The 12,835-nt window shown below is 25.9% G+C and overlaps 1 protein-coding gene and 2 pseudogenes across 1 annotated transcript; 2 read left to right on the top strand and 1 right to left on the bottom strand.

The window, feature by feature from the left end:
* Positions 1–1,897: 1,897 nt before the first annotated feature.
* LOC149061540 (uncharacterized) lies at positions 1,898–4,321 on the bottom strand. Its single transcript, XM_089216504.1, has 3 exons — positions 4,082–4,321; positions 3,441–3,577; positions 1,898–2,096 (listed from the first exon to the last, which is right to left on the bottom strand). Exons 1-3 carry the CDS (start codon positions 4,225–4,227, stop codon positions 2,059–2,061), a joined length of 321 nt encoding a protein of 106 aa, XP_089072630.1. The 5' UTR covers positions 4,228–4,321; the 3' UTR covers positions 1,898–2,058.
* A 1,725-nt stretch (positions 4,322–6,046) lies between these two features.
* Positions 6,047–7,875, top strand: LOC149061541 (uncharacterized; annotated as a pseudogene).
* A 93-nt stretch (positions 7,876–7,968) lies between these two features.
* On the top strand, positions 7,969–11,560 carry LOC149061542 (uncharacterized; annotated as a pseudogene).
* The last annotated feature ends 1,275 nt before the right edge of the window (positions 11,561–12,835 follow it).

Raw genomic sequence — 12,835 nt, forward strand, 5'->3', positions numbered from 1 at the left:
TAAATTTTCAATTATTAATATCATAAGTTCTATGAAAAATATTTTAATAATTATTGCATTTCAATTTTCAATTATTAATATCATAAGTTCTATGAAAAATATTTTAATAATTATTGCATTTCAATTGTCTGATCTTTTTACACATTGTTTTCTTTGTGATCTTTTACTGATAAAAATAAAAGTGCGCCAGGAATGGTACATCTATACTACTTATGTAGGTATGAAAAATGTATATATAAGTTACTTGACAAAATGTAATATAGTGCAACAAATTAAATGAAGGTTTAATTTATATATAGCTAACAATGCCAATCATGTTATTTTTTCATTTTTGTAGTACCTATGTTGTTTTATTGAAAGTACTAATTTAAATATTTTGGGTAACTCTTTTTCAATTTTGTAATCATGTCATTAAAAATAAAATTCTGATTTTAAATGTGGAATGAAAACAAACTTTGATTTTTGGAATTTGAAAACATAAAAAGGTACCAAGGTTTTTTTTAATCAAATTAATTTAATTACATACCAACCAAGTTCATCCATGTACAATTAAAATAGTTATATAAATCTATATAATATTAAACAAAAATTAAAATTTACAATTATAATATTATTAACAATAGATAGTTAGTTTGTATTAAATGGTTCAGTTTTACAGTAAAGGAACTACCTAATACATAATGTACCTACTATATCACATACAGTAATATCTTTTTCGTATAAACTATTAGCTTCAATTACTTTAATATCTTATAAACAATTGTTTAAACAAGATGTCATGGTCAATATAAGTACCAATCGGAAATACAATATTATCGGTTATAATGGTTGATAATTTTTAACAATGCTAAAATTGAATAAAACTGACTGCTAGAAGATTTAATTAAAGGGAGTCCACTATAGTATAAATAAACAACTAATCTATTGAAGGAATGTAGACTTTTTAAATGTATTGTTTTGCTATATTTTAAGAGTATGCTACACCCACAAGTAACGTCATTAATCATTATCATATTGGTTATCAGTTTTATCATATAAATTCTATGATTATAATTTGGTGTCTTGGTGAGCCAAGGTTGATGTTAACTAAGAAGTAAGATTTAAAATAATATTATCATAATAGAAATCACAAGGTATGACCACATCAAATGCCATTTTATGGTATGTTAGCATACTACATAAGATGTACATATGTAAAGTATAAAAAGTAAAGAAGTTGAAACACTCAACACCCTAGACACATTATTGTAGGCCACCCAAAACGTTCACTTCCGTGATGTTCAATATTTAAACACACCAGCAAGGTATGAAGTTACAAAATATTCAAAATTTTGGACTCTTAAGTCATAACTTTAGACCGGCGAAGAGTGTCGCTTGTATAAACAGATATATATAAATATAATGTTCTATATTGAAATATTCTAGTTTAGTTTTATATACGTCATAAGATAAAAATGTTGTTTAAAAATCATAATTCAATTTGCTTTATTCAAATTATCTTATTTAACCAACCTAATATGGTAAAATTGCTTCCTAAACCAACCAATGAACAAATTATTTTATTTTTATTATATTAAAATAATAATCAATCAAACATATTATGATTTCTTAAAATTACATTTTGTGGTACAATTTTAGTTCTTTGTTCTTTAATAATAATTATTATTCTAACTCAAACAATTACATCGAATGTAAATCACTAGTGTATGATAAACAAAACAAATAAAAAATAATAAGTCAGAAAATCATGTATAAAAATATAAATCTTATATTATTATTTGAGTTGGGTAATAAAAACTAATTTATAATTGTTAAATCTATATTTACTTTCTTATACATACTAATTTAAATATTTGATACATATTATATTATTATTATTTTATTTTGCACTATAAATTAAATTGCAATATAATGTTTAAAATTGAAAAATAAAATGTTGGGATATCTATAGATAGTTCATATATGATAGTATATCATATTAATAATTTAATTATAACAAAAGATTGAAATATATTTTTGAAGCTGCAATATAATGTTGACAGTTGCTTGGTGTACTTGTTACTTATCCAATTGAAGATATTCCAATACTTGCATCACTGAAAAATTGAGACAAATTATTAAATCAACTTTTAGTTTGTGGATTTGGATACTATTTAAGTGTATTTATTGCTATGATTATATACATTGGATGGGTAATATTGAAATTATGGAACATTAGATGTTTATACGATGATACTCGCTTAGAGCCATTTGTAGATAATTTATTTCAACCTATTTGTGTGTTTGTGTGAAAAAATATGATATCATCAATTCCACCACACTATATTTTTATTAAGGTAATTATAAGCATCTAAATCCCTCCAGTACAAGAAGCTTTAAGTGCAGTAGGGCAGCATTTTATTTACACAACATTAGAAGGTATGTTTTGAGTTTTATATTTATAAGCTAAATTTTTCATTCTAACTATATACTCAATGTATCATAACTAAACTTGAATTTGAACGAAAAAGGTCAAAATTTATTTTGTTGAATCCGAGAGCATACTTAATGGTATTTGAGTTAAAATGGAACAAGTAAAAATGTAGTTAGGTGTCCTAAATTCTAGGACAAGGTGTCAAGATATAAGAATATTGTCATTTTAAAAAATTAAATTATTTTTACTATTAAAAATAAACTATATTGAACTGTTTATAAATAGTTTTGTAAGAAATCACAATAACGTCTAAGTATCTAGTTCTATTTCAACAAATTCCAAGGAATTCAAATGCACTCCAAGACCCTTACAAGCCACTCATGAGCCCTTTAAGGCTGCATCCGAATTGGTTCCCGATATTCTAGGTAGGCGGCACACGTCCGAATTGCTTCCCGATACAGACTTACGAAAAAGCAAAATACAATATAATATAAATGAAATATTTAATATTATAATTAATATTTTAAATGAAAAAATTGGTGAATTCTTCGATTATATTTTAAAAATTATATTGAAAAAGATAGCTCACTTCCACCAACAATGTGGGCTGAATATACCAGTAGTATAGAACGAACTACTAATTGCTGTGAATCATTTCACAGAAAATTCAACAGTTGCTTTTATTCCGCACATCCGAACATATAAAAATAACGAAATCAGTAGATTAAAATTTTTTTTAAATGTTTGTTATAAGTTTTTACCTCAATAATAGAAAATAATAACTATAAAGAAAATAAACGAATTAAAAAAAACGATATACCGCATATATTTATTATTAGGTATTTATTTTATATTTTTAAATTAAGATTTTAATTTTTTTTAAATGTTTGTTATATATTATTTATTAAGCCAAAATTTTAACAACTCGGGAACTAATTCGGATATACCCTTTGAAAGAACCCGGGAACCAATTCGGGCATTTCAGAACCAATTCGGACACTCCGATTTAAAGTATGTAGGTACTTACGTAGATCAAAATAATAAAATAAAATATTAGTGTAATCCGTTTTTCGGATTTTAAACGTAAATCCCGGTTTTGGTTTTGGAGTTGTAGTTGTAGTTGAAGTAGAAGTTGAAGTTAAAGTTGTAGTTGCAATTGTAGCCCTGGAATTTATACATATTAATTAGTTACTGAAAAAATTACATAAGTAATTTGAAATGTAGTAGAATCTTATATAGATACATTTCTATAAAATTAAGTTAGAACATTTTTTATTATTAACAGGTTAACCGCCATGTGTACCATCTCTGGTACATGGTTGATTTGCCATTCGTATTCTAATTTTACCTAAACAAATTAATTTATAAGATATTAATGGGCTAGTCGAAAATTTGTTTGTCTGGCGGGCTACGAAATATTTTCCTGTGTTAAAATCGTATTTAAGTGTACCATAGTAGGCACGCAAAAACATATTGGCAAAACAACAAGTGTACCAAAAATGGTACACGTAGCGCTTTTGGCAATGTACTGAAAAATAACGTAGCAGTTAACCTGTTAAGTTTGTAACTTTGTTTATGAATTTATCGTAAGTTTATTTTTATATAAATTTTGTTGAATGGTTAATTTAAGTTTACAATTTTAGATATTTTATTTATGTTATTACATACCATTTCGATTCAGGAAGGCAATAATGATCTTTCAAATATTTCCTGGTGCACGGAGTTATTTTACAACACTCATTAGCGATAGCCCTTTTAGATTTGAACGAGTGACTTCCTGAAAACAAAGGTAAATCATTAGCAAAGACAAACATTTTTCAATAAATCTAACTAAATAGAATATGCTTATAATAAGTTAACATGATCATCAGATTACCATTTACCATATTTCTTTTACATTTTATTCAATTTTAAATTGTTTTAATTACAAACTAAAATATACAAGGAGTAGCAAGGAAAGGGAAGATTAGAACCCCTAAAATGTTAAAAAATTTAAAAAAAAGTTTGCTTTTTAGTTCTTAATGTATTATATTAGAGCATTACGAGAAAACATAATGTTTATTTCGTCAAATCTACATCAGCACGCTATGACCATAATGATAAATCAAAATTTCTCCGTATCTTAGTAAGATACACTCGATAGTCGATAGTGTCAAAATAATCGATTATTTCGATTAATCGATAGATTTTGAAAACAAAATGTATAATATTTACTATATTCTTAGTTTTACGATATTATTTAATTCGCTATTTGTTCGATAGTGAATTGGATTGATATAATCGATATCATCGATACGACTTATACCACCATCATGACTCCTGTGGCTAGAAACCTTAACCGCGGGGGAGGGGGGCATCGCAGTCTTTGAGAAAGATTTTAAATGATCTAACTAAGTTATGAAATTTTCGTTTTATTTTTTCATACTTATAAAAAATGAGAAGAAACACAAACCCCGATAATTAACTGTGTGTGTGTGATAGGTATCTAATTTTGTATTCTAGAGTTCGTTGATTTTACAATTAATATAAACTTTATAGGTTAATTTCGACCAATAGACGATACTATTATAATTAAGAATAAGGTACTATAGAAAATTATATTCACGTGGGTCTTCGTTGTAGCGGCCTTTGCAGATGATTGAGAGCTCAACTGCGAGATTTGATCCACAAAACCTGAACGGAGCTTCCCAGTACGAACTATTATTAGCGATAGATCCAAGAATTAAGTCAACGCACAAGCTCAGTACCAAAATAATCAAATTGAACTTCATGATTTTCTGAAATAATACACAACATTATACGATGTGACTATAATATGTTAAAAACCTGCAGAATAAAACTAATACGTTTTTGATCTTGATTATTGTTAAATTCATTTATAAATTAATATTATTGATAAATTAAATACTAAAAATAATATTTTTTTATCACACAAATATAGCATATCTTATGCAATTTTTATGAAATTATCGAACGATTTTTGTTATATAAATTTAAATTGTTGAAACCTAGTTTTTTTTAATTAATAATAAACCAACTAATAGGTAAGTAACAAAAAATATCATGCTAAGTATCAATATATGAAAGCCTATGTTGATAGGTACCTATTATTCATACTTGTATAATTTTTAGGCCGTTGGTAGGTTAATTTATTCTACGAATATAAGAAATATATTTCTACTGCATTCTATTTATTTTAAGTTAGGTTAGGTTAGTCTGCACATAAAATTATTTAACGTTATTTAAAAATTGAAAACTAATTTAACTGTAATTTTCCATCAGAATTTACATAAGTAGGTACATACTAATTGAATGTAAATCTTTATTTCTAAATAAATATATTATATGTTTTGTTTGTGAAAAATATTTACATACAACAATATAAGATATTTAACTATATAACTCAATAAATAAAAATATTTATTCAATATGTATCTTGATTAATTTTATATTAAATTTTACCATTGAAATTACCTAACAATAAGACCAATAAGTAGTCTGTTGATAGTACTTAATAAGTATAACATACCTTATTAGAGGTACAATGTCCGTGTAGGATATAGTAGATAGTTAGATTTATCTGGTAGAAGACTAGAAGAGTAACAATAATATTGGACGAACACTGCAGTCAAAATGAATTGTGATCATTCGCAGTATGGTGTAGTTCTGAGTCCTGACGCAGCTCTCACCTAAATATATAAAGTTATTATAGATTGAGAAAGTAGTGAAGAGGAGGGGATTGATAAAACCACACACTTGTATGTGGTGAAAAAGGTACGTTATAGGCTATAGGCCAGGAGTTCCCAAAGTTAACTATTCCCCCCTCCTTGTTGATGATTCTGAAATTCAAAGAGTCCTGCTTTAACCTCTGCTTTACCAAGAGATTCTAGGACATTATTGAAAATATCCAAGACTAAATTTTGTTCAAAAATAGTTTTTCCTGGAAAATATATCCATATAGGACTTGAAAAACAACTTAAAAGAATTATTTCTGGAACTTTTCAAGATTTAATTCATAGTTTCAAACTAATAATTAATATAGATGGTATTCCAATTTTTAAAAGTTCAAACATACAAGTGATACCAATTTTATTTGGGATATATTTTAGATATAAATTAACTACAAAATAAAGTGTTCTCAATTGGTTTATATTTTGGTAAAGGTAAACCTCATGATATGGATTGTTACCTAGAAGAATTTGTTAATGAAGTCAATTATTTATCAGAGAATGGTATTTTACATCAAAGTGGAAAAACAATTCCAGTAAAAGTTGTTGCTGTCTGTTGTGATGCCCCTGCAAAGGCAGACATTCTTGGTATAAAGTCTTTTAGTGGGTATAACTTTTTATAATTGGTCAGATACAGAATTTAGAAAAACTGAAACGTTACTTACAAAAATCCCATGACTGCATTTTAACAACTCGTTTGTTTTAGATATAATGCACCTTGTTTATTTAGGAGTAACTCGTACTATGATTTTAACATGGAGTACAGGAAATGTTCCTCACAAATTGTCTATCCAACTCTGTCTTAGATTATAATCATTATTAGTTGAATATCGTTCATGTGTACCTATTGAAATTAATAGGAAGCCAAGAGAACTGAAACATTTACTTCGTTTTGAAAGCTACTGAATTTCGAACATTTTTGCTATATTTAGGACCAGTTGTCTTAAAATCTGTTTTTACTAGTAAAAAATATGAGAACTTTTCAACTTTTAATTTTGCAGTGACTATATTATTATCACCTAAAATGTGTAAAGATAGTGGATGTGTAATTATGCCAGATCATTACTACGGTATTTTGTTGAAGACTTTATTCATCTGTATAATAAAGACTTTATCACTCATAATTTCCACGGTTTAATTCATATAGTAGATGACTCTGATCACTATTCAGGAATAACATCAAATTTTACTTTAGAAACAATATCTGCATTTCAATTTGGAAATTATTTGCAAAAAATTAATCAATGGTGCGAGGATATAATAAACCAGCTGAACAAATTTGTAATCGATTATTAGGTGAATGTTTTTTATTGGAAAACTATTTTGAAACTCCTCGGCAATCATCATTATCAAAAATATCAAATATTCACTGTGATGGTCCTCTACTAGCAAATTGTTGTGGACCACAATACAAGATTCATATGTTTCAACACTTTCAATTAAGAATAACAAAACCTGATAATTGCTGTGGGTCAAAAAATGGTGATATTATAATGGTGCACAACTTTGCTTATTCAAAGTCACTAAAAACTGAAGTTGTCATTGGTAAAAAATTTATATCACAAGAAGATTACTATTCAGTGCCGTGTAATAGCTCATCACTTGGAATTTATGTTGTTCAACATTTATCCATCTTAAAAATGTGGCCAGTTTCAGAAATTTGCTTAAAATATATATATATTTCCCATACAAAAATTAGTCATATATTGTCTTACCTTAATTCATCTATGTTAAATACCTATTGTAAATGTAAAGATTATTTATTAGGATAAGTTTATTTTGTACTTTTAATATTAGGTTATAAGTGTTAGATTTCTGAACAATAAGATGGAGAATATTACTTCTAAAGCATGTAAAATATTTGTTAATTTAATTTAAAACTTAAATGCTGAATGATGTAAATTTAATGATTATGTATTCAGTTACATATATACATATATATTATTTTAAGTTTAAGGTTGTTTATGTTTGCTTATGAATTGAGGCCGAGAATAAAATAGAAAAAAAATATAAATTTATTGTGTTAATAACCAATTAAATTGTTTTCTTATTACTGCAATGTGCAATTAATTACAAAATTATCATTGGCTACTTTTTATAGTGCTATTTTTATGCCCCAACAAGTTATTATTAACCTATATCATATAATATTTGAAAAAAATACCTATATCAAAATTTATTTATTCTTATATAGGTGATTATGAAAGAGGATACAAAATGATGATAAAAGCAAATAAAAAATAAAGTGAGTCAAATTTAGAGTCAGATTTTGAAATGAGAGGTAAAGGTTGCCGAAATAAAACAACTTCTTCAAGGCTACTTTTTGAAATTAGTAGTAGCAATGAGGATATTGCTCTGGATAAAAATGATCTACATCCTCTGACCAGTTCTACTGAAATCCTAGAACCACAAGCCAGTTTACGACCAACCAACATTGATCGTCAGTTTCCTACTCCTCCACCTATATTGTTGAAATCTGCTACAAAGAGGACATATAATTCAATATCAACATTGTCACCTTCTACTTCAACCTCAATTTCTAGTGCAATTATGAGTACTCCAGTCGATAGTGATAAGATTTCTAAGTCTGTATGTCCTTTAATAGGTACACGTTATAGTAAGAACGAACACTGATGCTCTTCATCAGACCTGTGTTTCATTTCTGGTGAGTTAAAAATCTTAAATTATTTACTGATTATTTTTAAAGTTATTAATTTTAATTGTACCATTATTGAAGCCAATATTATGAAATTAAGAAATACTGTTTCTTATATTAAACATCATCTCATTGATAATAAGGATACAACCGATGATAAAAAACCTGTAGTAGTATCTAATTATGAAATGGACAATGTAGTATTTCCAATAAAAAGTGAAGATGGTCTTAAAATGTTAGAAAAAAAACTTGAAGATATTGAACATTTCCATAAACTGGTAATTATGAAATGTTTAAAGTAGCTAGTAGTTAAATTAATATTTTTTTTTTTTATTTATGAAAGTTTTAACTAATGCATAATAATATTTTATGTGTTAGTTAAATTATATAACACATTTTGATTTAATATTATAGTACATACCTAAATTCTTTTAAATTAATAAGCCAAGGTTAGTTTATATTATTACTAGAAACCAATTTATAAATTGAAACAATACATATATATATATATAAATAGTTCCTAAATAAAAATTCTCTCCTAAGTAATATAATTTCATTATTCCTACCTATATTAAAGAACATCACTATACTAAAAACAAGTACTTATATAATATGTATACAAAACAATATATATAATATTTTAAGCACATAGATATATTTAGGGTTATGAAGAACAAAATTATTAAATACTATTGTAAGTTATTAAAAAAATTTGTGTTCATCTGTGTCACCCATAGGCTCTATATATAGCGCCAAAATCTCTGAATCTATCAACTCATTATCTTGATAAATAATAATTTTTTCAACTTTGGATTTTTACTAAAACATTGTAATTATTTTAGCTACAATAATACACAAATAAACTTAAAATCAAAAAAAAAAAAAAAGTTAGTGTTGTGAATTTGTGATATCCTTTAATAAAATTATATTTTCTGTATTTTAAAATATGTTTTAGACCATGTATTAATAATGTACAATTAACTTAATAGGTGTCCACAATTGCATTTATCAATGGTGGGATAAAGAGTTTATCGAAAATGACAACATCGACAATGAGAATAATGTTTTTGGATGAATTTATAGCAGATTATAGTTGGAAGGGGCAAAAAAAAAAGTCTTGAAGCAAGTCCAATTCACAAAGTTATAATAAGTAGGCAATATTCATATCATTTGGAGATTGGAGAACTGGTCAAAGTTCTGAGAACTTATTACCATTATGCGCCACACAAGAGAGAAACTTTATTCAAGGAGCTCGTCTTAAGCGAGATGGACTTGCTGATTTTTTTATGGGAGATGGGGCTGTTCCCTGGCAGTACAATATGATTCAATAAAGTATTATTAGTTTAAGTTGAATAATCATTAATGTATAGTTAATATAATTAATATAATAAATAATAATATTAATACCTAATCAATATAATTAATGTATAAATATTTGAATAATGTAATAAAATAAACATATTATGAATTACCTAACCAATCCAGTTTGTATATTATAGATAATATATAACCACTTAAACTTAGGTAGATGATACAAATTTTTAAACCTATTTTCAATTTTTTAAACCTAAGAATTAATGATTTTGTCCAAGGTACATTCTTATACCACTTTGGAAAGAATGTAATTTTTTCAGACCTTAATACTAATTTTTTGTCTGATATTAATTATAAGACCAAGGTACAATACTCTCCCTATCTATGAAGTACACAAATCAAATTAATAAAATAATCAACTCACCAAGTTTGATTCAGTCTGCATATTTAGATCAATATTTTTTCTTAAAAAACTGTCGGCATATGAGAACCATTGTAATTTAGGCTTATATATATATATCACTTGTCCCAGATCCTGTTCTCATAGATTTGTTTATTTTCGCAACTTCCTGGTTGTACGTACCACGAATACTCCTAATTTTCGCACAATTGCATTTACCAATGGTGGGATAAAGAGTTTATCTAAAATGACAACATCGACAATGAGAATAATGTTTTTGGATGAATTTATAGCAGATTATAGTTGGAAGGGGCAAAAAAAAAAGTCTTGAAGCAAGTCCAATTCACAAAGTTATAATAAGTAGGCAATATTCATATCAACTATATTTTATTATTTACAATTTTAATATTTGTTAAGAAGTTTCACATCCTTGAATTACACACAACATTGTTAATTTTCTAAGGCTGATTCTTACAATATCCAGTTAAAGTTGTCGGACTCTTATAACCTCCGGAATTCTGCCGGTAATAAAATCTGTTATCAGTCTGTTAGCATTAACTGATTTAACTGACAATACCGTATATTGTAAGAACGACCCTAACAGTAATAAAGAATAATTTTGAATAGAGTTATTAATGTTTCATAAATCTCGTAGTAAATCACACACTTTTATAATGTAATGTTCAAAATTGTAGAGAAGCTTGTTTCCAAATTAAATGTGTATATCTCATATTTTGTATTAGGTACATTATTTTATGTCATATTATATTGTTTAATACTTTTTTATTAGGTGCAATATAACAAAAATTTCCTACCACTACAAAAGCTGGTATTATAGAAATCATAAGCCCATGGATGGCTCAGAGCGAAACCAGAATTAAAAGGTATACATTTTCAGTTATTTTATTTACATTATTATAAGATTTAAATTAAATATACATTTTTTAATATGATTGTATTTATTAATTATAGAAATGCCATTAAATTATCTTTAGACTACTGCAGCAATATTAGATGATGATCTTGCCACATCTGACCAGCCTATCTGACCTAACCAGCATTTTTTAATGTATAGTCTTATTTACAATTGTTTAATTGTTACCTATTCGTTACATCCAAGTTCAGTTATTATTATTTTTATTTCATACTTAAAAATTGTTTTTTTTATATAAATAATTATACCTATGTATACATTATAGGTACAAATTTTATTATATACTTATATTGTTATTTGTTACATCCAAGTTTAGTTATTGCAGTTTTTATTATATAATTATACTTAAAAGTTGTTATTTTCTTTTAGTAGTACTAAAGTATACCCTATTATAGTATAATAATAGTACTTATGTATACATTATGTATACATTATATATATTTTATTAAGTATATATATTATTATTTTATTTTGTATTAATTGCATACATATTGATATTATGCTTATAACCATAAAGGTTCTTTATCATTTTATTTAAAATTAATTTTTTTTGTGTCTTTCATAATATTGAATTATAAATTAATAATTTTTTTTTTTTTTAGTAAACAATTTCTTGCAATTCTATATACATAGGGTGTGTATAAAAAAAATTAACATATGTACCTACCTATAATAAGCTGAAAACACTGCATTTTTAAACTGCATATGTTTAAAAAACATTTAGAAAGTTTTTAAAAAATATATTAAAAACCTTTTTTGTTTATTTAAAAATGTTAATTAAACATTTTTTTTATATGGAAAAGCGGCCATCAAAACATTGCTATATATGTTTTAAAAACCTTTTTTTATTATTTTTTTTTATGTTTTTAAAAACATTTTTTAAATATTTTATTGCTCATATAATATATTATAATTCTCTTTGTACAATTTTTTTATCTATGATATTTTCATTGCTTAAATAAAAGTTATTTGTTGGAAACGAGTGGGATATGCATTTTGGGAGTGCTTTATAATATAATATAGTCATACATTACGGAGGATAAATTATATGACATTATTATTTTTTTTTTTTTTGGAAATTATTTTCGATTGCGTCAAATTGTAATGGTGTTGTGTAGTCTTTCCCATATTGTGTTGTTTCTTTATGCCCAAACATGGTCATAATTTAGAACGTAGACAGTGAAGAATGTTAATAGCTTACTGCGGTGATGTGTCATTTTTGTATATTTGTTGTGATGTAATTGTTTAGGAATGTTGGTAGTAAAATATTTCTTATACCAGGTACCTACTATGTTTTAATTGTGTCTGATTTTCTACACCTAAATATGTTTGTAATTATTGGTTTCATCATTTTATACTTCTATCTATTTAATTACAGAAGTACACTGAA

This window comes from Diuraphis noxia, unplaced genomic scaffold (genome assembly GCF_037042655.1).
Source record: "Diuraphis noxia isolate RWA-SAM2 unplaced genomic scaffold, SU_Dnox_SAM2 contig0001, whole genome shotgun sequence".
Lineage (NCBI taxonomy): Eukaryota > Metazoa > Arthropoda > Insecta > Hemiptera > Aphididae > Diuraphis > Diuraphis noxia.

Excerpts from the sequence above, each read along its gene's own strand:
- LOC149061540 (XM_089216504.1), bottom strand. The coding sequence starts at position 4,227 with ATGTTTGTCTTTGCTAATGATTTACCTTTGTTTTCAGGAAGTCACTCG. Across the intron at positions 3,578-4,081 it reads TGCCTTCCTGAATCGAAATG|GGCTACAATTGCAACTACAA; the intron begins GTATGTAATAAC and ends TATAAATTCCAG. Across the intron at positions 2,097-3,440 it reads ATTTTATTATTTTGATCTAC|TGATGCAAGTATTGGAATAT; the intron begins GTAAGTACCTAC and ends TCAATTTTTCAG.